This window comes from Salvia hispanica, chromosome 2, assembly GCF_023119035.1.
Source record: "Salvia hispanica cultivar TCC Black 2014 chromosome 2, UniMelb_Shisp_WGS_1.0, whole genome shotgun sequence".
In the NCBI taxonomy this organism is placed as follows: domain Eukaryota; kingdom Viridiplantae; phylum Streptophyta; class Magnoliopsida; order Lamiales; family Lamiaceae; genus Salvia; species Salvia hispanica.
This window is the reverse complement of record NC_062966.1, coordinates 34,314,345-34,340,240: the sequence shown is the minus strand read 5'-3', so window position 1 is coordinate 34,340,240 and position 25,896 is coordinate 34,314,345. Positions and strand designations below refer to the sequence as shown.

Here is a 25,896-nt window from a genome sequence, read left to right as displayed (position 1 = left end):
TTTGTTCCGAGTGAGAACTACTTTGAAAATTTATAATTTTGAGACATTAAAAAAAAATCCAAAACATTTTTTCAATTAATACTTAGAAATGGTTAAGTAGTTGTATAAATGAAATTCAATATATTAAATATAATCCGATTTTTTTGGGCTTTTCTCGGTTCTGAAAAAAATAATTAAATGAATGAAAAATCCAAATTGTGAAAGAAAAAAAAAAAAGACCAATTCTATCTGAATAATTTGATTTGGGTATTCGAATGTGGAGTGTTACCAATATTTTGCTCGCACTAAGGTTTGGAATACCTGCATGGGAGTAGTTTGTACTACTGTCTAATTATTTAATTTGTGATTTTTAAGAAGCTAAATAGAATCTCAACTAGAAATTAATTAAAAATATTTTACAAAGTACTTTGAAATCCAAAGGCGTGGAATATTTTGGAATTGTTTGTGGAGGAAAAACAGATCATGTGATAAAATAGAAGCATCAATTTCGAGAGCCACATTAAACATTAATATCATATGTCATACTTCCTTCATCCCATTAAAAATGACTCACTTTTTTTTTTTATTTATCCTAATTAAAATGACCTATTACTTAAAATGGAAATACATTTATCTCTATTTTATTCTTTCTCTCTTACTTCACTCTCTCCCCATACCATATAAAATATATCTGCATAAAATTCTGTGCCGCCCAATGAAGGACATCTTCCTTGAGACTTATTTAACAAATACAATAAGTCAATAACTATTCCATGTGACATATTTACTTCACATCTTCCTCAAATTCCACGCATAATCGAGTTTATTTTAGCATCATTCCAGTATGTTATAGTAATACTTTATAACCTAAAGTCGTGGCTCGTGGTGTTTTTTTATGGCAACGTATCACATGATTTGACACTTTGTGTTAAATTATTAGTATTTTTTTTATTTATATATGGACAATTAGGCATATAACACTGGGTTTTAATAGGGATGCTTTTCCAGATCAGGTTGGTTCCAGTTAATTCATAATGTCAAACAATTTGATTTTTTATGATCACAGAAATTTATCTTTTTTTTGTTTCTCTTTTTATGGTAATTAACATTTTTCCGGTTAATCAATTTGGAATCTAGTACTGTTAATTACCAGCATTAATGACTTTCCTTTTATGTTTTCGTGGTAATTTCGTAGAAAATATTAGTAGTGGAAAAAAAAAAGATTGGAAAATTGGTTTATCGTTTACCATATCGTGGAAATTGCTTCACTTCCCTTTTGACAATTAATAGAGTTCATATTTTACTCATTTCCCCATTTACACTTCCAAAAAATTGAGAGAGTGTGACACATCGAACACGTCAAATCTCTAGCCCTTATTAATTTGATGCTAATTTAAAGGCTTAGGTGCATTGAATGGAAAAAAATTATAATGTGCGATCAACCCTAATTTTCAGCTATATTGAAAACTACACCTATCATTTATATCTCAATAAAATTTAGAATAAATATATGGGGATCATAGTATTGGTGGCCACATTAGGATACTTAAAAAATGTTTATACCTTTTTTTAGTAAGAAAAATGTTTTTGAGACATAATGACAATGCCATAATAAGATTAAAATAGTCATGCTAGATTGTTTTATATTTTTATTTAAATAAATGTTTTGTGCATATATCATGCTATCTTTGTGCACATAAAAACATTTATTTATATTTAATAGTACTTGCTTAGGAAAGTTGTGTGCAAATATTGATGGCATGCTTTAAGCAAATATATACTCTAATCATCTCACCACAATCTCCAATCTCTCTACCTAATCTTCGGCTGCATCATATATTGGCTTTAATTTTATATTCCACTATTTTGTTTAGGAAGCGTACATAAATTTCAAAATTTTAAATACTCCAATGATGCTAAATTTTAATTATTCTTTCTAACTTCAATCACGATTTTTATTTAAAAAAAAATCTAATATAATGAATTTGAACTTTATTTTAAATAATACATTATACAATCAAATTTTTAAATTCAAAACTTATAGGTACTTAATAGATTTAATACTCACTCATAATTTTCTTATTACAAAACATTATTGAATTTAGAATTTATATTTATAAAATTAATAAATCAATTTAATTGCTTGAGTTCTTACAACATCAAATAAAGATGCGAAATTTATACATGCTTTATTTTATTAACGGACAAAATGTTAGGGAACAATAATTTAAATCTGTATACTAGAATTAAATTGTTACATGGTTTCAAAATAAAGTGTTTTAGCTATAGAAATTTAATAGTCATGTCATGTAGGTGTGGGAATACGGATATCGGGTATTGGGTTTATCCGTACCCAATCCGATATTCGCCGGGTATTGAATACCCAATATCCAATTTTACGGGATTGGGTATGGGATTGGGTATTGAAATTTAAGATAAATCGGGTATTGGGTAACCCGAATGGGTATCGGATATTATCCGAATATCCAATTTATTATTTAAAGCAATTTTTAAATTAAGTTCAGTGATTTTGGGCTTCAAGAGCTAGGCTAATTTATTTACTAATTACAACTTACTAGGTTAATTTTCTCTAAACTTATATAAATAAGTCAATCTCTCTTACTCTCTAGGTCACCGCTTCTCTAAACTCTCAAGTTTTACATATTGCATAACCAACTCATATGGTTTTTATATTTTAGTTAATTATTTTGACTTTTGAATTATATTATTGGTTGCTTCTACTATTTAATTAAATGCGTAACTTTTACTATTTTACTTACATATTGTATAACCAATCCCAATAAATATAATCACACACTTTAAAATAAAAATGACCCATTTTTTATAGTTTTATACTACAAAATAAATGCAACATTAAAGATATAAATCAATTTAAATATTTCTATATTTATATTAGTATATAAAATTAAATTTTTTTATTAGTTATTAACACATGTAAAGAGTCGGGTATTCGGGTACCCAATACGTCGGGTATGGACACCCGGGGCGGGTATTGGAGTATCCGAAAATATATTGGGTCGGGTTTTGGATAGACATTTTGATGATTTTCGGGTTTGGATACCCGGTTTTTTCGGATCGAGTATCCACGGATACCCGTATTCCCACCCCTTCATGTTTCAAAATAATTTGATTGATGTATATTTTAGATAAAAGATACTAGTAATTTGATATGAATTGTCTTTCCTTTTATGATTAATTGATATATATTTATTTATTCAATTATTATTTAATTTAAAATAAGGGTAAATTATTCCATATTATAATTTAACTTATATGACAAAGTGACATAGAGATATTATAACTTGGAGACCTTATATCTCTAAATCATCACTCAATGAGTATTTACTTATCATGTGATCAAAAGGCGTCATATTTTTTCAAAAAATAATAGTACTCCTTGTCCCTTGATATACAAAGTCGTGAACACACAATTAAATTATTCACGTGTTGTATTATTAATGAATATTTAAATGTTAACAAATACACGATTTAATATGCGTTCAATTGCTACTATGAAATTTAGTTATTTTCGTTCAATATTTGAGTGTAAAATCTATTAAGTATTTAATACTACATTAAAAAGTCAAAATCAGGGCAGGCCCAACCCGGCCTACTTAGTTGTTTGTCCTGACCGGGCCGAGCCTAAACTGCGGCGGGTCTACTCGAGCTGGCCCAGCCCAGTCGACAACACTACTACTCCACTATATAATACGAATAGAATTCGAACTTCTAACTTTTTCTGGGGTGCTAAAGAGGGCTATAGTCCTTAACTTCTAACTATTAGTAACAATAATTGTTACTCCACTTGTAAGCTCAGTTCTTTTTCTTTCATTTAAGAAAAAATACTTTACAATTAGATTTAACTTAGTGTGGATATTATAGTAAATTAGTACTCCTCCGTTCCATAGTAGTTGAGTCATTCAATTTTATACACTCATTTTGTAAAAATGATAATAAATAGTTAAAGTTGATAAAAAGTAAAATTTAAGATAGAATAATATAGAGAAGACTTTTATCTACATTATTCTTTATTTTACTTTATTTTTTCTCAGTTTTAACTATTTATTATTATTTTTTTAAAATGAGTGCATAAAATGAAATGACTCAACTACGTGGAAAGGAGTGAGTATATATATTATATATCTGCATTTTTAAATACTACTTTAAACTGCATGATTAACAATAATGTCATCTGTAAATTGTATTTAACAATAATATCATTTTTAATATTAATTATGTGAACATTAAAAGGCTCTTCTTGAATCATGACCGCTCATTTAAAGGTTTACTATATCAAATAAAAAATTACTGTATATAGTTATGTGTGCGGAATAAATATGCATTAAATAATAATTATAATTATAATAAGTTCAACGTGTTAAATAGTAATAGCTGCGAAAAGGCCCTCCAAATGTTGAGAGTATCGCACGTGAATACATTTAATCTGATTTATGAAATTTGGAAAATGATTTGAACTACGTACGCATGATTATAAATTAATACATCACATTTTGATTTAATGAAAAATGGTGTAGACCCCTCACCCCAATATAATAAATATATAAGATGAAGTGTTCTGTGTGTAATATGATATCGTCCTAGTACATATAAAAATGCATGAACAAATCCCAAAACAATTAATATTCTGCTTAGAGATGTCAAGTGGGCCGGGCCGGCCCAGCCCGGCCCGGGCCCGGTATGGCCCGCCAGTATTTGAGCCCAGCCCGGCCCAGGCCCATGTTTGTGTCGGGCCGGGCCGGGCCTGGGTTTTGAAATACAGAATGAGCCCAGCCCAAGCCCGGGCCCAGTTAGTAAGTGGGCCGGGCTGGGCCGGTCCGGGCTGGGCTGGGCTGGGCCAAGCTCAAATTTTAATTGCACTAATTAAAAATTAATTGATCAGAAGGTTTCGAACCCAAGTGCTAATGGTTCCCAATTAGCTACACTAACCAATTGAGTAAAGATTGAAATGTATCATTGTACTTGCATATATTTAATATACTAACACCTCAAAATGATGGGGGTTAGTGTAGTACTAATGATGTAAAAAATACGTATTACCACAAAATAAGGAATCAAGATTTTGAGCATGAAGTTTTATATATTCCCACAAAATTTAGGTATTATATTAATAGATTATACACGCATAAATGTTATATATAATCCCCAAATTTAGGAATCATAATAGTATAATTATGAAACTATTTTTAATGGAGATAAATCTATAAAAAACCTACTCCTTATGATTATGCAAATTAAATGTAATTATGAAAATAAATTTGTTATAAATTTTGATTTAGGTTGAGTGATTGAATTAATTGATTATTTTTGCATAATTTTATTAATAAAATCTATGATTATCATAAAAACATACAAATACATATATACATCCAATCAATCTTCATACTCATATACATATATTATATACATATAAATAACTAATCAATCATTATATTTATGGAACTATATTTGATAGAGATAAATGATTGACAACTAATCTCTATAATTAAGCAAATCAAAATTATTATAACACAAACAATTATAGGATCCACTATTTTTTTTAAAAGTCAATAACTAATCTATGTAATTTTAGAAAACAAATGTGCAAATATAATACTCCATAATCATGCATCTAATAAATTAACTAGGAGATATGATTATTCGATATATTATTATATATGAATAATATTCAAACTTCACCCATATTCATAATACATATATACAAGTAAGAAATATGCACAAATAACTTGAAAGAACTAATGTACCTAATAGTATAAAACTAAGTTCATAGTTACATTCTGCCGGGCCTGGGCCGGTCCTGGGCTGGTCCTGGGCTCGGGCCGGTCCTGGGCTGGGTCGGGCTTTGAGTGGGCCTGGGCCTGGGCCGGGCCTGGGTTTGTAAAAAGGCCCAATTGGAGCCCGATTAATCTACTAAGCCCAGCCCAAGCCCGCACCATTTCATTGGTGGGTCGGGCCTGGGCCGGCCCATACCGGGCCGGGCCCGGGCTGGGCTGGGTCGGCCCGGCCCACTTGACATCTCTAATTCTGCTTGACATAAACACCAAAGATTCAAGCCCTAATTAGGGAGCAATACTAACAATATAAGAACTTGATTCCACATGAATAATAGTAGTACTAAATTATGGAGTAGTGTTATTTGAGAATCTTGGAGGACAAATATCTTACTTTCACTTCATTAAAAAAAAGAAAATAAATCTTACATTTACTTATCAAAATCAAATGCATAATACAGAAAGAATCCCTCCTATATGTACTAACCAAATCATATTTAACCAAATCTTGAGTGAAAAAAGAGTATAATTTATTAATTTGTAAAAAATGTTAGTACTTTCCTAATTTGATTTGTGCTAATGATAACAATAGCAATAATTGAAATAATGCTCCCCACGCGTTCCTCTAAATAATTGGATCTTTCTTCCCCACCTATACTAAACTTCCATTTATGTAACTGTATTTTCCACAAAATCTCTAATTAATCAACTCCAATTCACGCCTTAATTATTCAAAATCAAAATTAAATTATAAAAAAAGAAAGCAAACTTAGCTTTCAGTATCGGCATCGCCAATTCGCCATCACCACCATCATCATCTCCTCAACCTGCATTGGAGGAGGCCATCGCCCCCACCCCGCACACACTTCGTTCGTACTGAATCAAATCCCCCTCACGATTTCGATTTGTTGATTTCCTTTGTTTTTCGAATTTGCATGTCATTGTTCAATTTGCATTTACAATTTTATTTTCATGATAACAAATTGTGTGTTTTGATCTCTTCTTGATGGGTGTTCCATTATAGTAACTTGTTTAAAAAGAGGAAATGAGTTAGAATGGAAAATCTGGACAAATTTACTTAGCATGCTGAAGGAGTAACTTATGCTGGTTTTTTGCTATTGTTGATTTTCGACCAATCGAGTAAATTCATGTCTCTATAATTCAATTCTGTGGTAATTACTTTCAATCTTAACATAGTTGTTGCCTTCCTGAAGTGTGGTTTATGAATGAAGGTCAAATCTGACATTATGTCTTTTTCAGATTATGGATGGATTAAACCAAGATGGCAACAGTGTTGATTCGTTCTTACGGAACTACAAACTTGGGAAGACTCTTGGGATTGGTTCATTTGGCAAAGTTAAAATTGCTGAACATGCACTCACAGGGCACAAAGTTGCTGTCAAGATTCTAAATCGTAAGAAGATAAAGAATATGGATATGGAAGAAAAAGGTTAGTGCAAACCATATTCACTATATGTTAATAATATGTCTTCTCCAATTGATGTGTTCGCCATCTATATGACCATGGCATGTGGCTCCTTTGTTGTACTGCTGTTCCTCCCCTTCCCCCTCCATGTTCATTTTCCAATTTCCTTGTTTGAGGAACTACGGTTATGTAATTAATCATGCTCAGTATTGGGGTAATTTCGCCAAAATACACAAATTTTCACATGAATCTGTTTTTACATGTGCATCATGTCGGGTATGTAAGGTCCATTTTCCGTGCAACTATTCTCAGAGTAAAGATGATAATTATTAATATAACAGTATTGCAAAATTTTTACTACTTTAAAATCTGAGACTCCAAATGGTGTCTAGCTGTGTCCAAGGTATTTTATTCCCGTACTTGGATATGTGTTCGTGTTATTCTGTATGTTTCTTTCTCTAGTAATGCACATGTTAGTTAAATCAAGCATACATCAGTTTTTTTAACAGTTGGTTGCCTCTTGCAGTCCGAAGAGAAATCAAAATTTTGAGATTGTTTATGCATCCCCACATCATACGTCTCTATGAGGTAGTGAAGACAAATTCCGACATATACGTTGTGATGGAATATGTGAAGTCTGGTGAATTGTTTGATTATATTGTGGAGAAAGGCAGGTTACATGAAGAGGAGGCACGCATGTTCTTTCAACAGGTTAGATTTTTCCTTTTAGACTTATCAAGATATTTTTCATCTACGATGAGTGTAGCAATGTCTTTGTGGTGCTGATGATTGCAGATAATATCTGGAGTGGAATACTGCCATAGGAACATGGTGGTTCATCGAGATCTGAAGCCAGAAAACTTGCTTTTGGATTCTAAGCACAACGTAAAGATTGCTGATTTTGGTTTGAGTAACATTATGCGTAACAGTCATTTTCTGAAGACTAGTTGCGGAAGCCCTAACTACGCTGCACCAGAGGTACTCTAAAATACCCATGAGGCAAAGATGTAGCTAGAATTTAGACAGAGATTTTGAGCGTTTCAGAAATGTGCAATTCAAAGTATGATGTGTGTTTCTATCATAGGTTATATCGGGTAAACTATATGCGGGGCCTGAGGTGGATGTATGGAGCTGTGGTGTAATTCTTTATGCACTTCTCTGTGGCACCCTCCCATTCGATGACGAGAATATTCCAAACCTGTTTAAAAAAATAAAGGTGCATCCACATAAGCTTATGTTATTATGTTTGTTGTTTCCTCTTCATATATTTTATGCCTGGAAGTTTAGTTATAAATAGCAACCACTGCATCGCTTAAGACAATGTTCATCATTACATTTTTGAGCTCATAAGGGGTGCAGTTCAGAGCTGACTTCTGACTTCTGAGCTTCCTCTTGACCATATATCATTGTTGTTTTGAAGCTTTAAATGTTCCACAAAATTGCTAGCTGGCCTACTCTCATTAATTCATAAGTATTCCATGGAACCTAGATTGAATCCTATTCATAGCATTCGGTGTAAAACTGTAAATGAAAGGAAGACTTTCACATATCGTGGTGCTCTTAATGCTAAATTGCTAATCTGTTCATTTTTTCTCTAGGGTGGAATATACACTCTTCCAAGCCATTTATCTGCTTGTGCAAGAGATTTGATTCCCAGGATGCTTATAGTTGATCCCATGAAACGAATAAGTATTCCAGAGATCCGTGCCCATCCTTGGTTCCAAGCTCATCTCCCGCGTTATCTGGCTGTGCCACCACCAGATACAACCCAACAAGCTAAAAAGGTAACTGGCCGATTCTGTGAAAACTGAGAAATTTCTACAAGATTCTCAATGACTGACCAATGACCAAGAAATGAGAGTAAAATTATGAGCATCTTTCCATTTCTTTGTATCTCTATACAATGTTTTTCTGGCATTAGTGTTGTTCCTGCACCACCTTCCTCTCCTTATTTTACCATCCAGATGATTTGACCTTCATAATGTTCTCCTTACTCATCGTACTTTTGCTCATCACATGACCTGAAATTTTAATGCCCAGAATCATTTATATGGTTGTTTATAGTGAAGAAATTTCATAATGTGCAGATTGATGAAGATATTCTCCAAGAAGTGATTTAGATGGGATTTGACAGGACTGCACTTGTTGATTCCATTCGAAACAGGGTCCAAAATGAGGTAAATTTTGTTACTCTAACATTGTAACATTGTTATGGGTTAATCGCATCTAACAACCTGACATTGACACGTTTTCTGGGTTACACCATAAACCTTAAAATTATACCACAACACAACTTAGCAACTTTTGCAATTATAAACTCTATCCTAATATCACGATCGCAGCACATTTTCTTGGTTGTTAACACGACTCTTAATCATTGCACAAGGAACAATGTTTTTATATTTATCATGACTTTGAATCGTTGCACGTGTGAAAGGAATGTTAACTGTATTGTTATTGAAGTTGTGTTCATTCTCAACGCTCAACCATTTTTCAGGGTACTGTTTCATACTATCTGCTCTTAGACAATCGATTTCGCGTTGCCAATGGCTACCATGGAGCTGAGTTCCAAGAGACGGCGGTACACTTTTCTGTCAATAGATTAGATGTACTATTTAAAATGTTTTAAGGAAATTAGAGCTTTTACATTTACTCTGCACAACCAAATCTATACAAATATAAAAGAGCAGTTTTTTGGACTGCCACTTGTCATTGGTTTTGGCGGGAAAATGAAGTTGTTCTCTGGCTCCCTTTTTTAATGTTTTTCGTAGGTTTTGGCGATGCACTTTCTAGGTAGTCTACATTTTGTATCAGAATATTGTAGTATGTGCATGTGACAAATTTTAATGACATTAGTGTATGATTAAACAAATCTTTTAAAGTGCTTAAGATCTAATATCATAAAAATAGATAGATCAAATACTGAATTATTTTCATCCAGCTATTTGATTTACAAAAAAAAATCAAATGAAATAAATATTTACTACATAATTTTATATGTTCTTAATATGTAATTTCACAAAATAGGAAGATTGTTTGATTAAATAATTTTTTATTTTGGTCAAATTTAATACTATCAAAACATAGATATATAAAGTAATGCATTATTTTCGTTCAATTATTTGATTGGTAAAAGAGATTTTATTGACATTAGTATTTGATTAAATAATTATTTTATGTGATTAAGATATAATATCACAAGATAAATAGAACAGTTAATGAATTATTAAAAGAAATTCTCTTATCACTAATATTTGATTAAGTTGATTTTTTAATATGATTAAATCTCTATAAATATACATATATTATATAATAGTAGTAATAAAATAAAATATACAAATGAAAAAGAAGTTTTCTCCATATTTATACGCCACCTCTTGTATTAAATGATGATTTACTCTAATAGCTATTGTAATGTAATTTGTTTTGTTAATTTTTATTGTTAATAAATATTATCGCCGTGAATGTAAAAGATTTTGTATTGATTTCTAACTTTGAAACTCTAAAATGTGTAATTAATGCATAACAGCATAACTTTAATTTAAATTTTCAATACTAAAATGAGAAGGGATTCTTATATACTAACCGAAAGTATGGTGGAGGGTTAACAAGTCATTTTAAGTTATCCACTAAGTACAATTTATATTTTAATATAATCAATACTTCAATTTACTAATATAATCTTGTGTGGCTGGCCATAGGGGTGTAAATTCGGGTACTCGCGGGTACCCAAACCCGAAAATTCGGGTACCCGAACCCGAAATCTCAAAAATATCATACCCAATACCCGACCCGTATGTGAATTCGGGTACCCTAATACCCGATGCGGGTACCCGAACCCAACTAATCGGGTACCCATAAACCCGGAATTATTATATTTAAAATTTATTCTTTTATATAAATTAAATTGTGATGAGAATAGAAATTATTAAAAATAACACAATACTTATACTATTTACTGACTATAAATATATATTATATAAAATAGATATAGAAATTAGAATAATTTTTTAAGACATTAAATTAACATGTAAATAAAATGGAGAAAGAATAACTATTAACTATATATTTTCAAAAGATAACAAGTAAGAACATAAATAATGCAACATGAATCGAATACGAATGTAAAGAAGTATTAAATCTACACTTGATTAAATAAAGTAACCCTAGATTTACCCTATTATGGCCCTATACTAAATAAAAGTATTTATCACAAATACATGATTAATCGGGGTCAATCGGGTATTAGTCGGGTACCCTAATACGGGTTTCGGGTACCCTAAACCCAAAAAATCCTAACATTAACTAACCAAACCCGTACCCGAACCCATAATTTCGGGTTTCGGGTACCCAAAACCCGTCGGGTATTGGGATTGGGTCGGGAACACCCGAAACCCGCGGAGTAAATTTTCAGCCCTAGCTGGCCATAATGTGGCCATTTAGCATCGCTCAAATGTTTATTATTGGCTTTGTAATTAGAGACGCATATATTGCGTCTAAATTTATTAGAGATGCAATTATATTATATGTCCCTAATTTGGGGATGCTTCGTTTTTTTTCGTCTTAAATTTTAACTTCTCCTTTAAAAATTTACAACGCAATTGATTCGTCTCTAAGTTAGCATCCTTATAAGACATATTTGTTGTAATGGTCAATTCCTATTGTCAACAACTTTGAATGCTGCACTTCTCTTCTTTGTAATGAGAATTTGATTTGCTCGAGAGTCCCATCTTTCGAAACGATAACCATTGAAATCGACGAGAAGTGTTCATCTAGTTATCTCACATTGAAATTTATCAGTACTGTTACTACTGTATAATTTGGTGCCAACATACAAGGTGTCTAATTTTACACCATATTTGACAGCAAAAGCTCATCCCCAAAACCTAACCCTTTTCCATTTTCAAGTAAAATAACTTGGTTTTTGTTGATTTGTTCAATAAAAACTGTGTATTAGTGTTAGCTATGTTAGAACTTATAATCAATATCCTTCTCTTTGTTTTGTGGTCTTATGGTTATGTTGATTCCTTCGTACATTTTAATGCTTAAAGAAGTAGTTAAATAGAACTGATTGGATGTTATCTCCATTAATTTTTTTTCATGAACTCCCCCATTAATTGTATCAAGGCTTCTTTAATAGCCAAGACAAAGTAACTCTTGCAAAACACATACTCGATGTAATTGATCCTCAGATGGCGCCTAGTAGAGATGCAACATTATTACCACCACCACCGCCAGATGGTGGAATTAGTGCAGCAATGGACGATATATCATTAGCTAAGATTAAGAAGATTAGACATGATCCTTTACGAGGGATCGTGTGAGTGCTGGGTCTACCTTGATGTGGTCGGTGGCCTCTCCGAGAAGAAGGCCTTAATGTTTGAAGGTATGCAAGTTTCCATTTGAAAGCATGTAGATATCTGTATTAACGGATATACTAATATTTATCTTCATTAGCGGCAGTGAATCCGAGACAGCAACTTGATGTTTTTAGCAGTGATGGCAATGATGGTGGCAGCAGTCCGGTGGCATCTGCAGGAGGAGGAGGAAGAAGAAGGAGGTATGCCTTCCGTACTTTAAAAAAATATAATATGAATCAGTTTTTACAACCAGCTCTGCACATCCCAGCTTTCCATTAACTGTGGCTCGGTTTCCATGTCTGCAGCACTCAATGGCAGAGAGAGTATTGGAGACATACAACCAAGAGGATCATCCATGCTACAGATAAAGGGTTCACCAACCGGCTCAACTGTCAAGCATAGCTCCGTTGCTGCTCACCAAGTCCCCCACAAGAAGGCAAGAATGTCTACTTCTCAATTCTCCTATGCATTTCGAGTCAGCTAGGGTGAGAAAATTATACGCCTTCACTTTAATCCCACTCTATATAAAGGCTTTGAAAGGTTGAAATACTTGTTCAGTGTCGAAGCTAACTTTAATACTCCTTCATTAACTGCTGCTGCTCTTGGTGTCAACATATTTTCCAAAGAGTTCTGCATAAGCCTAGAAGAAAACCAAATATAGAATGTAACATTTTCTCCTGTGACTAGTGACCTAAGAGATAATCCCAGTACCACTACGTTACTTGAAAGAAGGTGATCATCGAGCCCAAGTGGTTAGCCAGGCTCTGGTGAACATTGACAATACCACTGCACTTGAATTAACACACAGATATTTAGTTTCATTTTCTGATGATAAAGCAAGGGAAAATGAGATCAACGGTACTACCTGGAAAATGCCAGTGGATGTTGGCTTTAGGTAATTGGTGAGGATTCATTTCTGCGACCTACGTCTCCATGCTGAGGGTCTAAAAGTCCTCATTGATGAAGTAATTTTGGATGCTAACACGTCCATACAATGGGTTGATTGAATATGGCATCATATAGTACAGTGACTATGTAATGGCAGTTAAAGGGCGAAAGGAGGAGGGTAAACGAGAGCTCTTGATTTCCTTGCGGTCGAATGATGAGTTTGTTGATGCACATCAACTCATCAAGGGATTTGAGATATACAAACCGAGCAATCCTGAAAACAGTCTTGCCAGCCCGAATGTCTTCCCTCCCAGAAATAAATCCCCCCCTTGGATTATCAACAACTTACGGCCAATTCTCTGTCAAGGAAATGCAACTGCAACTCTTGCAATATACATAGTATATAAGCTGCGGGAAATCTGTGAAGAAAACATAGGCTGCATGACTCTGTCGACGTTTTTCAATGGCTGAGATTCAATTAGCCACCAAAAACTTCAGTGAAGGGTTACTGATTGGAAGGGGAGGATTTGGTAAAGTTTACATTGGACTTAATAGATAACGGGCGAGAGACCGTTGCCATAAAGAGGTTGAAATCTAACTCAAGACAAGGGAAAAATGAGTTTTCGACTTAGATTGAAACACTTTGTGAGCTCCGACATATTAATCTAGTCTCTCTAATATGCTACTGCAGTTTTCAAAGGGAAATGATTCTTGTTTATGAGTACATGCCCGGTGGCACACTGGCTGATCACCTCCATGATTATGATCACCCATATTATCAAAATACTGGCAAGTTGACAAGGAAAAGTATCATAGTATATGCCTTTTGTGTTGTGTTGCTGGTCAAAGGTATGGAGATGAAGATTTTTATCTCACCATATGGGCTCTAAACAAAATTGGCAAGGGAGAGGGAGAGGTTAATAAGATTGTAGCTTCGAGTCTGTTGCTAGAAATCCTACCAGATAGCCTGAAGGCATTTGTTGAGGTTACTGAAAGATGTTTGCACAAGGGACCAAAGAAAAGGCCAACGATGGCTCAAATTGTGGTTCAGGAGAGTGGAAAGACTGCTGAGCCAAATGACTTAGCTCATGCAGCTAATGAACATATGGTGTCTTCTGCAAACACTGCACTATCAGCACTCAGCAGAAGCCTCCTCAAATGTACATGTTGATACATCTTCTCCTATGGAACAAACAATTCTAAACTATTTTCCAGATGGAGAAGAAGATTGGAGAGAACCAAAATCGTATAAGGCACGTTTTTGGGCATTAGATGCACTATGGAACAGGTTAAAACCATCCAAGAGAAAAGAAATCAGATTAGCATCAGGTATTTAACTCATTCCAAACACTTTCTTTTAAGTATATGCTAATTCTTCAACTTATAATTAACACACCAATCTATATCTACCAAAAGTAAATAGAAGTGTGCAATGATTTTGCATAAATAAGAGTGCCAAATTATGAATTTAGCAAGCTTGCGGCTGCAACCAATCTATTCTCCGATTCCAATAAGATTGGAGAAGGTGGATCTGCTCAAGTCTACGAGGTGACTCTGACAAGGCTGATGATTTCCCTTTTTTATTCCTTTCAATATTGCGATGGCAAATGACTGAATAAGGTTATCCTTCCTCAAACTAATTCTAATTTGAATCTTCGTATAGGCTGTGTTAAGAGATATTATTCATCACAAGACCTTGTCCCTTTGTTCAAAAATGAGATTCTGTTAGTTTCCAGTCTCCATCCATTAAACTGCTTGGATATTGCATACATGACAAAACACGAATGCTTCTGTATGAGTTCATGGGCAATGGAAGTTTAGATTCGGTTAGTGTTTTAGACTCTTTCCTTAGTTTTTCAAGTATTAAATATAGAACCTAAGATTTATTCTTCTGTTTCTTGAATGTAATGGAACATTTGCACATAGATAAAGAACGACATCCCAGGTCCGAACGCTTCAAAGTCATAACTGGAATTGCTAAAGGAGTTATTTATCTAAATTATCTTCATCAAGAGTCGAGTCCGAAAGTGAATGACGGGGATCTTACCCCACCAATATATTACTGGATAATGAGATGAATCCTAAAATTTCCTACTTTGGCTTTAGCTAGAATTACTGAAGATGACCAATCACAAGTGTCCACGAACCTGGACATCACGATGAATCCTTTCCTTATCACTCCAACTTTGTCTTTCTGAGTCCCGAATAATAATAGTACTTTTTTTTCTTTGTTTTGTGTGTGCAGAGATTATTTGTCACCAGAATATGCTATGGGAGGATAATTCTAAGAGAAGCTAGATGTTTACAGTTTTGGTGTGTTAGTCATGGAGATATTCAGTGGCAAGAGAAGCAATGTATACACGGAGAATCAGATTTACAATGTAAGCATAATTCATGAACTTCTATGTAAATGTGCATGCAATGCAAGTTCATCATGGACAGTAAGGATTGAGGTTATACAAATAGATGCATGAGAGCAGTCCTTTCAGCAACTATAGAACGTACCAAGTCAGCAGTCTTTTCAAAATTTTATCTGACTTGCTGCCTTTAATCACTTGTCATCATACTATACATACATGAAATAGAAGAGTAGAACTCAAATGAAGATGCAAATAGACATATACTGTGCAGTAGTGTCAGAGTGTCATTTCCGGTTTATGCAGTCGTTATAACTGTGAATGTGTTATGATATGATGAATTTCCAGGCATGGAGGCTTTGGAGAGGAACAAGGAATGTACGTATTGCGATGGTCGGGAAGAAGCGGTGAGCTGTGCACCCAAGTATCACTGCAGCAGTGCCCTTACATTTGGGGTCCAGAGTATTATTCCACTTGACATGTTTATGTTGAATTTTAGTACCCTTGGCAGAATTCAGTTACCCTTCTGCTTGTTTGCTCATTTCATTAATTATGTTCACATCATTTGCAACAACTATAAGATGATACTCATTCTATAGTTAGATTCTTCAAAATTGTGAAAAAAGCTATCTCTATTTTATGTAACCATCAAGTGTTATCTACTTCTGTTCTCCCATGAACACGTTGTTACACAGTTGTCTAAGAACAACTAAAATGGTGAAAAAAGCTATCTCTATTTTATGTAACCATCAAGTGTTATCTACTTCTGTTCTCCCATGAACACGTTGTTACACAGTTGTCTAAGAACAACTAAAATGGGAAAAAAATCACATTGAATTGTAAAATTTCAGGGTTTTGCATCGTCAGAAATGCTTAAGATAACAAATCACAAGTGTCATTTGTATTAATGCACAGCGAGTCGTCTGGGGATATTACAATTAGACAAGTATTTTTTCAATAGTGCATTTCATAAATGAAGATGAAATTAAAAACTACAAGAGCTCTGTGATTTCGACCTATGATTGTATGCTTCTTGGTTTGAAAGACCCTATATTTTGAGACAAAAGTCTTGCACTACATATAACAAGGACTTCTTCTTCTGTGCGAGGATTCTATTTTTCTTAGTGTGATCAAGTGAAAGTTCGAATCGTGCAATAGGCCGAAATGCAAAAAAGCCAACTAACTTGAATGAATTACTCCTATATCGTCTGTGACAATAACACTCTCAAACAATGGAGGAGCAATGAAGCTAATTAAAGATTAGTTATGGGTGTTCAAGAGAAGTCTCTGCCATTTCTAAATATTTTGAAGATGATTTCTTGAATTCCATTCTCATCTCATCTAAAGTACTATGTGAAGAACTTGATGTTAAAACATAACGACGTTAGTTTTTATATGGTGAGTTTCTCTACAATTCTCTACAACCACACCCAAGTCAAACAGTGGATTGGATCATTGGAGACATACAATGATCTCTGCTACAGATAAAGGGTTCATCAACAGGCTCAACTGTCAAGCTAGCTCCGTTGCTGCTCATCTAGTCCCCCACGAGACGACAAGAATTTCTACTTCTCAATTCTCCTATGCATTTCGAGTCAGCCCGGGTGAGAAAATTCTCTGCCTTCACTTTAATCCCGCTCCATATAAAGGGTAACGACTTGTTCAATGTTGAAGCAGGGCCCTTTACTCTGCTCGCTAACTTTGGTGCTTCACTAAATGCTGCTGCTCTCGGTGCCAACACTTTTTCCAATGAGTTCTGCATAAGCATAGAGGAAAACCTAGTCAATTAAGAGATACTCCTATAGATGCTTTCATAAATGGAATAGAGATAATCCCAGTACCTCTACGTCTTTCATACTCGAAAGGAAGAGATTATCGAGCCAAAGTGGTAGGCCACAAGGCTGTGGTGTCTACAGACAATACCACTGCACTTGAATTAACACACAGAGTTAACATGAAACAGTATTTAGTTTCATTTTCTGATGAACTTGATGATAAAGCAACGGAAAATGAGATCACCGGTGGATGTTGGCTTCAGGTACTTGGTCAGGATTCATTTCTGCGACCTACGTCTCCATGGGGAGAGACCCAAAGTAGTTGTGGATGCTCACAATTTCATACTACTGAATGGTGAATATGGCATCATGGAGTACAGAGACTATGTAATGGCAGTTAAAGGTTGAAAAGAGGAGGGTAAACGAGAGCTCTTGATTTCCCTGCAGTTTGATGATGAGTTTGTTGGTGAGCAATCCTGATAACAGTCTTGCCAGTTTAAATATCTTCCTTCAGAAAAGTGATACTGCCCCTCGGATTATTAACAACTTAACGCCTATTCTGTCTCGCAACTCTTTCAATAGCTATACTTGCTCTGATGAATATAATTGTCTATGAAGCAAGGAGCGCTACGGAGGATGAAAGCATACCATCAGCAAAGGCTGAACGACATTTTTCACTGGCTGAGATTCAATCAGCTGAAGGGTTACTCATCGAGAGGGGAGGATTTGGGCGAGAGACTGATGCCGTAAAGAGGTTAAAATCTAACTCAAGACAAGGAAGGGAAACATGAGTTTTTGACTTAGATTGAAACACTTTGTGAGCTCAGACATATTAATCTAGTCTCTCTAATAGGCTACTGCAGTTATCAAAGGGAAATGATTCTTGTTTATGAGTACATGCCCGGCGGCACACTGGCTGATCACCTAGATATCTTATGATTCATGCTCTCTCACTTGGAAGCAACGCCTAGATATCTGCATAGGAACCGCCTGAGGATTATATTATCTCCAGTCCATACGGGCAACAGAGTCACACATCGCGATGTTAATGCTTCAAACATCCTCTTGGATGATAATCTCATAGCCAAGGTCTCCGATTTTGGCTCAGCTAAGCATGAGATCGAATCAAGCTACAGAGCCACGCTAGCACAAAAGTTAAGGGCACACATGGGTACATGGACATACAGAATGTTGTGTTACTGGAAGTATTGTGAGAGAGAAAAGCACTAGGCCATAAACATATACGCTCTATATAGTTCATTTATTTTTTACCGTTAAAACAGAGTTGAAGAGTTAGTTTATTTTAGCAAGATAGTAGATGTGATTGCCCTACGCTTTTTGTTGAATGTCAGTTATAGTATCTCTGTGAATTTATGTCGATAAAAATGATGATGTATAATTAGGGCTGGGGAAAAATACCGAAATACCGAAATACCGGCCTTATCGTACCGAAAAAATACCGAAAATACCGAATTTTCGGTATACCGTGACTTTCGGCACGGTAAGATACCTTACCGAAATATTCCGGTAAGGTAACGGTATGAATTTTCAAATACCGCGGTATACCGTTGTATACCGAAATTTGGTATATACCGTAAATTAAGGTATATACCGTAAACTAAGGTATATACCATAAAAATATAAACACAATTATATATAAAATATATGTTATATATTTTTAAATTATAAAATCTATTGTTAAATATAAATATAATTATGAATAAATTATATTTAATTTATTTTTTAAATTATAAAATATAAACAATATTCTAAATACTCTAATTTTCTATTTTAATTGATGTTGAAAGTCGGGTATACCGCAAAAGTAAGTATACCGAACTTCGGTATGGTATACCGAAAATGAGGTACGGTATCGGTATGGAAATTCGTCATACCGAAAATAAGGTATACCGAAGTTCGGTATACTGAAAACTTTGGTAAGGTAAAGGTATGACTTTTTCGCATACCGTATTTACGGTAAGGTATACGGTATGGTGGTTTCGGTAAGGTATACCTTACCTACCCACCCCTATGTATAATACTTGCATTCAATTTTTTCTATATTAAAAATTAAAATTATTGAAGATCAAACAGAAATGCCAAAAAAACTTTAACAATTATTCTAATCTAAAACGAAACTAGACAGGGTTAAAAGTATAAAAAGACATTGTCTGATAGTATCAAATAGAAAGAAATTTGTATTTTTCATTTTCCATACTAAACCTATTTTAAAAATCTCTTCAAAAAGAGAAAAATCAATTCTAAAGATAAAACATTATACATAATCAAAGTATATAAAATATGTATTTAGGATTATCTAATTGTTTTTGTACACTAAAATTTCAGAAGAGCGACGTGCATATCACCAATATACTCCTTGTTTCATAAAAATAATGACACTTTCATTTTTCGTCCGTCCCATAAAAGATTCTCGTCATCTCTCTTATTTTACCAATTATGCATTAATTTCCGTGTCTCAAATATCTTTATTTTTTTTATAGAGGTAATACGGAATATAAGAAAAATATTTGTTGGTACTATAGTGCTTTTAATCGCACCTTTCACTTTAAACACAAAAAATGAAAAATAATAAAAGAACATTAAAAAAAATGAAATTATATAATCTAGAACAACCCCCAAGTTGACATTGCATAAATAGGTCTATCGTGCCAACAAATCATCAAACTCCCTTTTTCACTAGTTACATTAAACCCCCTCGGCTCATAGCCCTCAACCACTTTTCGAGCCTCATCCATTGTGTCATACCACAATTGAACCGGTCTAAACCCACTTCTTGTAAACCTAACCCCCCACTTCGCAAATCTCTCGTGCCTCTCCTCCCTCTCCAACCCTTCTCTGGCCACGATATTCTCGATTTCTCGCCCCAACATTTCCTCTAGGGTTGCTCGATTCGAGCACGATGATGCACCAAATGTCGCATCTATCAAGTCAAACAAGGCACTATAGAAGTGTAACCCTTCCACAAAGCGATCCATTAGACGGGTTGAGTTGTGATCAGACTCTTGCTCGAATAGTAGCACGAGCTTCGGCCTAGCCGATCTTACCATTTCTAGAAACTCTGTCATTTGCTTGCATTCACTGGTTTTGCTTAGACCGAAACGCGCATCGACACTGTCGTCCTCGGCCAATAGGACATGAAGGCTCAAAATCGAAGTCAATGCCAACACTTCACCTTGTTTGACCTTGAGCATGTCCAAAGTCAAATCCCTAAGTTTAACATTCACATGATTGAACTCAATCTCCATCTTCGAAATTCGAGCCTCTTTCAAAATCCTTCCCTCCAATCTCTCTTGGGCCTCATTGGTTATACCAACAGTTGTGATCTTCAAATGAGGCGGCCCATTGGGCCCATCTGCCATGGCCCGAATAAAAGGTACCCATAATTTTGGGTCACCACAGCCCAAATCAACGACATGGATCATAGGCTCTCCTAACAGGGCTTGAACCAAGGTCCGGTTTATAACCACGTAGGCGAAGTCCAAACAAGGGAAAGCCCGCGCAAAAATGGACTTGGCCCGATCCATATCAAAACCAACAAGGCCACCATTGTTTAGGGCCTTGTAAAGGCCCGGCCATCGCTTGACTAGCCGGGCCGCCAAGGCTGCGGCAAACCTAGCGGCCAGCCGCTGCATGGAGTCGCCGGTGACGGAGGCAAGCTCGGATATGTGGCGGAGGCACGTGTCGGCGTGGTGGAGGTTGCCGGAGGAGGCATGGTTGGCGCAACTTAGCAAGAGTTTAATGAGCTTGATGCCTCTTTCTTGGGGATTTAGGCTATCATTTCTTGGTGGTAAGCTTAGTGACAAGGTTACATCAATATTTTGTGATTGAGATGAAGAACTCATAATTAAGGATTTATAGCTAATTAATCCAAGATATTTGAGTGTGTTGAGGAAGACAGATATATGAATGGATAATAGTATCTTTTCTTGGTTGAAAATGTTGATTTTGATGCAGGGAAATTAGCTAATGGGAGTATTAGACAAATACAATAGCATAATACAAATGTTGGTGTTTGTTAATGATGCTATGAAGTGGACATTTCTGGACTGTTGGTTGTATTGATTATCAATTTTATTATAAATTTATAGATATAATTACAATAACTATGTTAAGGACGCATTTGTCAACTAATAGTAAAAAAATTAACTAACGTGTATTTGTACATAGGTTTGGTCAGTTTGGTGTTTATGTAGTAATTTTTTTTTTTTTTTTGGTAATGAATGTTTTTATTTATTAGGACAATCACAAGAATCCAAGCTTAAAGAAACATGCAAAATAGAAAAGGACAAACAGTTCCATTCTCGTTATTTATCTAACTTAGATATATAATTAAGTTTTCGATTTATGAATAACGGTATGCTCAATTAGTAATTAATCCTAAGATGAATTTGCAAGTGCAAAGCCAGCTAACTAAATTTACAACGACTTAGTGACAAGAACTAATACCAAAACTTCTAACCTTTGCACCTATTTTTCAGTGCAATGACACATTGCTACAATCCATTTTCACGTTTGAAACTAGTGATGGTTTTCCTAAAAGACAAGAGAAAAAAACATGATTCAAATTACGAGATAAAACTGTTGTCCTTCCCTTAAAAGATTCATTTGAAATATAGTATATAAAAAAGAACCATATTCTTCCATCACTAAGGACAAGAGGAAGGGTAAAGTTAAATATATTATGCAAATTATTTTACTACTAGTATTTACAATTTAACAAATAAAATAATGAAATGGGCCCTAACCCATATAGCGTCAAGTAGTAAATGTTGTTTAGTTTACACACAAAGCCCACTCTCAATTTTTATTGGGCCTCATAAAATACTCTATAGGGCCATTACAATTATTTTCATATAATATATATACACATATCAATACTATATACTTATAAATCTTCTTCTTCGTGAATAATATTTATTTTTATCTTATTCAAATGTTTGACCATGAAAATAACTAAGTTTAAGGTTAATCAGAGATTATCCCTTTTCGTACATAATTTTATGTATGAGAGATTTAATGCATTTTGTTGGAAGTGTCTTGTCAAATACAAATAAACACTAGCAAAATAATAAAATGAACATCGACTAATCGAGAAAATAATAAATGATCAAAATAAAAATAATCATGCCCAAAAATTTCATACTACTATATACGTGGGATGGGAGTTCCATTTTTCGATATAGAAATATTTTACTTGCCTTTGTTCATGCACCAAAAATTACATCTAGAAGCCTTTTTTCAACTTATATAATTAATTTATCATTGTATTCTATCTTTATCAAAAGTGACAAGGATCAACTTCAGATGTGTTTTCTGAAGCATATCAATTTCAGATGTTAACATGCATTTCCCCCACTATTCCATCAATTAAGAATTCATTTCGTATTTTCTTTTAATTTACTTACGTAGTTACGTTCTTTGTTGTATAACTTGCACTACGATTTATCAATTAAATCATATTAATTACTTAGGAAATACTATTATTAACATTATTTCGTCGGATTGTGAAACTTTTGCCCTTATTTATATCAAGTTTCAAGGTTTATATAGTTGGACGAAGGTGGCGTGAGGAAGGACCTCATTCGTCCCTTGGCTGAGGTTGTCTCCGGTGGCGCCCCTCCCGTTCGCCCCTCCCACGCGCCCTTCCCATGCCACGTCAGCATTCGCCCCTCCCATTCCACTGCCACATCACTCGCCCTTCCCACTGCACTCGCCCTTCCCACTCGCCCCTCCCACTCGCCCTTCCCACAATTAAATTAATTCACAATTAAAATTTAAATTCACGGAAGACATAATCCGAAAAAAATACGAACGAGAAATACGATTATTTCATTAAAAAAAAAACATACATAATTCGAAAAAAAAGTTACATAGTAGAAAAAAAAAACATACATCATGCGAAAAAAAAAACAACCACATCAGTGTCCACCCCTCCGCGTCCAAACCTCTTCGATGATATCCTCCTGAAGTCGAATATGGGCATTTCTTTGCCGCATGTCGGTAAATGCGCGCAACCGCTCAACCTCTCCATGAGGTACACCCATGTTCACATTCGCGGTGGCCACGCCGTGGCTGTGTCCGGCACCCGTGTCTTCTTCGCCGCTCCACTGAGTCAATTCGTCCCCTTCACTTTCGACAATCATGTTGTGCATAATGATACACGCGTACATGATGTCGCCGATGTTGGGGATATACCACTGCCGTGCCGGACCCCTCACCATCGCCCATCGATTCTGGAGCGCACCAAATGCGCGCTCAACATCCTTGCGCGCTGCCTCTTGCCGGGTCGCAAAGTAGCTCTTCTTTGGCCCGACCGGATGCTTGATCGACTTCACAAAGACGGGCCAGCTTGGGTATATCCCATCCGCCAAATAGTATCCCATGTTGTGCTGGTTGCCGTTGGCGATGAAACTTATGGCGGGACCAACGCCATTGCACTGATCGTTGAACAGGGGCGACGACTGGAGGACGTTGATGTCGTTGTTCGACCCGGCTACTCCAAAATAAGCATGTCATATCCACAGCCGGTAGTCAGCTACAGCTTCAAGGATCATCGTAGGATGCTTGGCTTTGAAGCCGGAAGTGTGTATCCCCTTCCAGGCGACGGGGCAGTTCCTCCACTCCCAATGCATACAATCGATGCTGCCCAACATCCCAGGGAACCCGTGCACCGACCCGTGCATATTAATCAGCCGCTGGCAGTCTTCGGGGCTCGGACGCCGAAGATACCGATCCCCGAATATCGCTCTTACGCCCGCACAAAACTCCAACATACACTCGACGGCTGAAGACTCCCCAATGAAGGAGGTACTCGTCGAACATGTCGGCCGGGCCTCCGTACGCCAGTTGCCTGATCGCGGCCGTACACTTCTGTATTGGCGTGTGCCCGGGTTTGCCAGCCGCATCCTCCCTGATTCTGAAAAACTCGTACCTCCTCTCTAATGCACCAACGATATGCATAAACAGAGGACGATGCATCCGAAAACGTCGGCGGAATAAGGCATCCCCAAAACGCGGCTCTGGAGCAAAGTAGTCCGCATACAACCGGTGATGTGCAGCAATGTGGTCCCGGGGTACATGCCGTCGGCGATGGATTGGCCGAGGCACGGCCGCCGCCGCCTGCTGCCGCCGCTGCTGCCTCTGCCGGATCCGTCGATCAATCGCCGCTTGCACGGCGAGATCGAATTCATCATCACTAAAGCCATCACTATCACTAGCGCCTCCGCCACTACCACCCGCACGACTACTCGCCATTATTAGATAATTGAAAAAAGAGGTTTAGAGAGAGAAACTTGTCAACACAAGTGGTGTGAATGAAATGACGTTGGAGGAGCCCTATTTATAGAGTTAAAAAAAAAAAAAAAAAAAAAATGTCGGACGTCCGAGTTGGGACGGGCGACCTTCGCCACAGTGGCGCCCGTCCCACTCGCTCGTCGACGGGAGGGGCGAGGCCATCGCAAGGGCACCCGGGACGGGCGTGGGCGCCCTTCCCGCCTACTATGGCGCCCGTCGGGTCGCCCGTCCCCGACGGGCGAACGGGAAGGGCGCCATTGGAGATAACCTGAGGGGAACGTGACGCTTGCAATGCATCCTGCCCCCTTATTGATGCTCTAACCGCTCAAATTATATTCATACAAAATACTCCTACGATATAAATATCTATAAGGTGTAGTTAGTAGAAATTAATCTAAATATATCTATTTCATTTTTCTTGTGATTTAAGTATATCTTCTATGGATGTATGAAAAAAAATTAGTAATTGTTTTGTTATAAACGAGTGATCAATATCTCTTCAAAGCTCAAACCGAACTGAAAATTTTATAAAACTTTTTTCAACCAACTATATCTCAATATATGAATAAAATGAGAAACACGATTAGAAAATACTCTTCAACTAAAGAGATTCATATATATATATATATATATATATAGTATATATATATATATATATATATATATATGAAATCCCGAGACGAGTGATGTGATACGGGATGGGGAATGCTCGATGTTAACAGCGAAACATCGACAGTACAGAATGAATAAGGTTGACGACTGTGATTTATTAATCTGCGAACGAGGGGTTAGGCGACGACTATGATTTATTAATCTTATGCGATTCGACTCTCTTAATAATTCGGGAAAGAATCAACAAAGAAAACTAAGAGACTTAGCCACGTCCCACAAACTCCATCGTGTCTAATGTACAAAATGATATCTCATCTCATACTCATCGATTATCACGAGAATACTCAACAATTAAGTACTGACTCAGCAAAAATA

General features: G+C 35.8%; 3 protein-coding genes and 1 pseudogene across 3 annotated transcripts; 2 read left to right on the top strand and 2 right to left on the bottom strand.

Annotated features, from left to right (window-relative positions):
* Window positions 1-7,013: 7,013 nt before the first annotated feature.
* LOC125203933 (SNF1-related protein kinase catalytic subunit alpha KIN10) lies at window positions 7,014-10,038 on the top strand. Its single transcript, XM_048102449.1, has 7 exons — window positions 7,014-7,239; window positions 7,742-7,926; window positions 8,011-8,193; window positions 8,300-8,431; window positions 8,814-8,999; window positions 9,303-9,392; window positions 9,713-10,038. The coding sequence occupies exons 1-6, from the start codon at window positions 7,053-7,055 to the stop codon at window positions 9,333-9,335; spliced, it is 906 nt and encodes a 301-aa protein (XP_047958406.1). The 5' UTR covers window positions 7,014-7,052; the 3' UTR covers window positions 9,336-9,392; window positions 9,713-10,038.
* Window positions 10,039-12,348: 2,310 nt separating this feature from the next.
* On the top strand, window positions 12,349-16,465 carry LOC125203932 (annotated as a pseudogene).
* A 3,677-nt stretch (window positions 16,466-20,142) lies between these two features.
* On the bottom strand, window positions 20,143-21,532 carry LOC125203269 (scarecrow-like protein 3). The gene has a single exon (XM_048101580.1). The coding sequence runs from the start codon at window positions 21,456-21,458 to the stop codon at window positions 20,220-20,222; it is 1,239 nt and encodes a 412-aa protein (XP_047957537.1). The 5' UTR covers window positions 21,459-21,532; the 3' UTR covers window positions 20,143-20,219.
* A 2,768-nt stretch (window positions 21,533-24,300) lies between these two features.
* LOC125206853 lies at window positions 24,301-24,870 on the bottom strand. The gene has a single exon (XM_048106073.1). It carries the CDS (start codon window positions 24,868-24,870, stop codon window positions 24,301-24,303), a length of 570 nt encoding a protein of 189 aa, XP_047962030.1.
* Between the last annotated feature and the right edge of the window lie 1,026 nt (window positions 24,871-25,896).

Excerpts from the sequence above, each read along its gene's own strand:
- LOC125203933 (XM_048102449.1), top strand. The coding sequence starts at position 7,053 with ATGGATGGATTAAACCAAGATGGCAACAGTGTTGATTCGTTCTTACGG. Across the intron at positions 7,927-8,010 it reads CACGCATGTTCTTTCAACAG|ATAATATCTGGAGTGGAATA; the intron begins GTTAGATTTTTC and ends TGATGATTGCAG. Across the intron at positions 9,000-9,302 it reads CAACCCAACAAGCTAAAAAG|ATTGATGAAGATATTCTCCA; the intron begins GTAACTGGCCGA and ends CATAATGTGCAG.
- LOC125203269 (XM_048101580.1), bottom strand. The coding sequence starts at position 21,458 with ATGAGTTCTTCATCTCAATCACAAAATATTGATGTAACCTTGTCACTA.
- LOC125206853 (XM_048106073.1), bottom strand. The coding sequence starts at position 24,870 with ATGGCGAGTAGTCGTGCGGGTGGTAGTGGCGGAGGCGCTAGTGATAGT.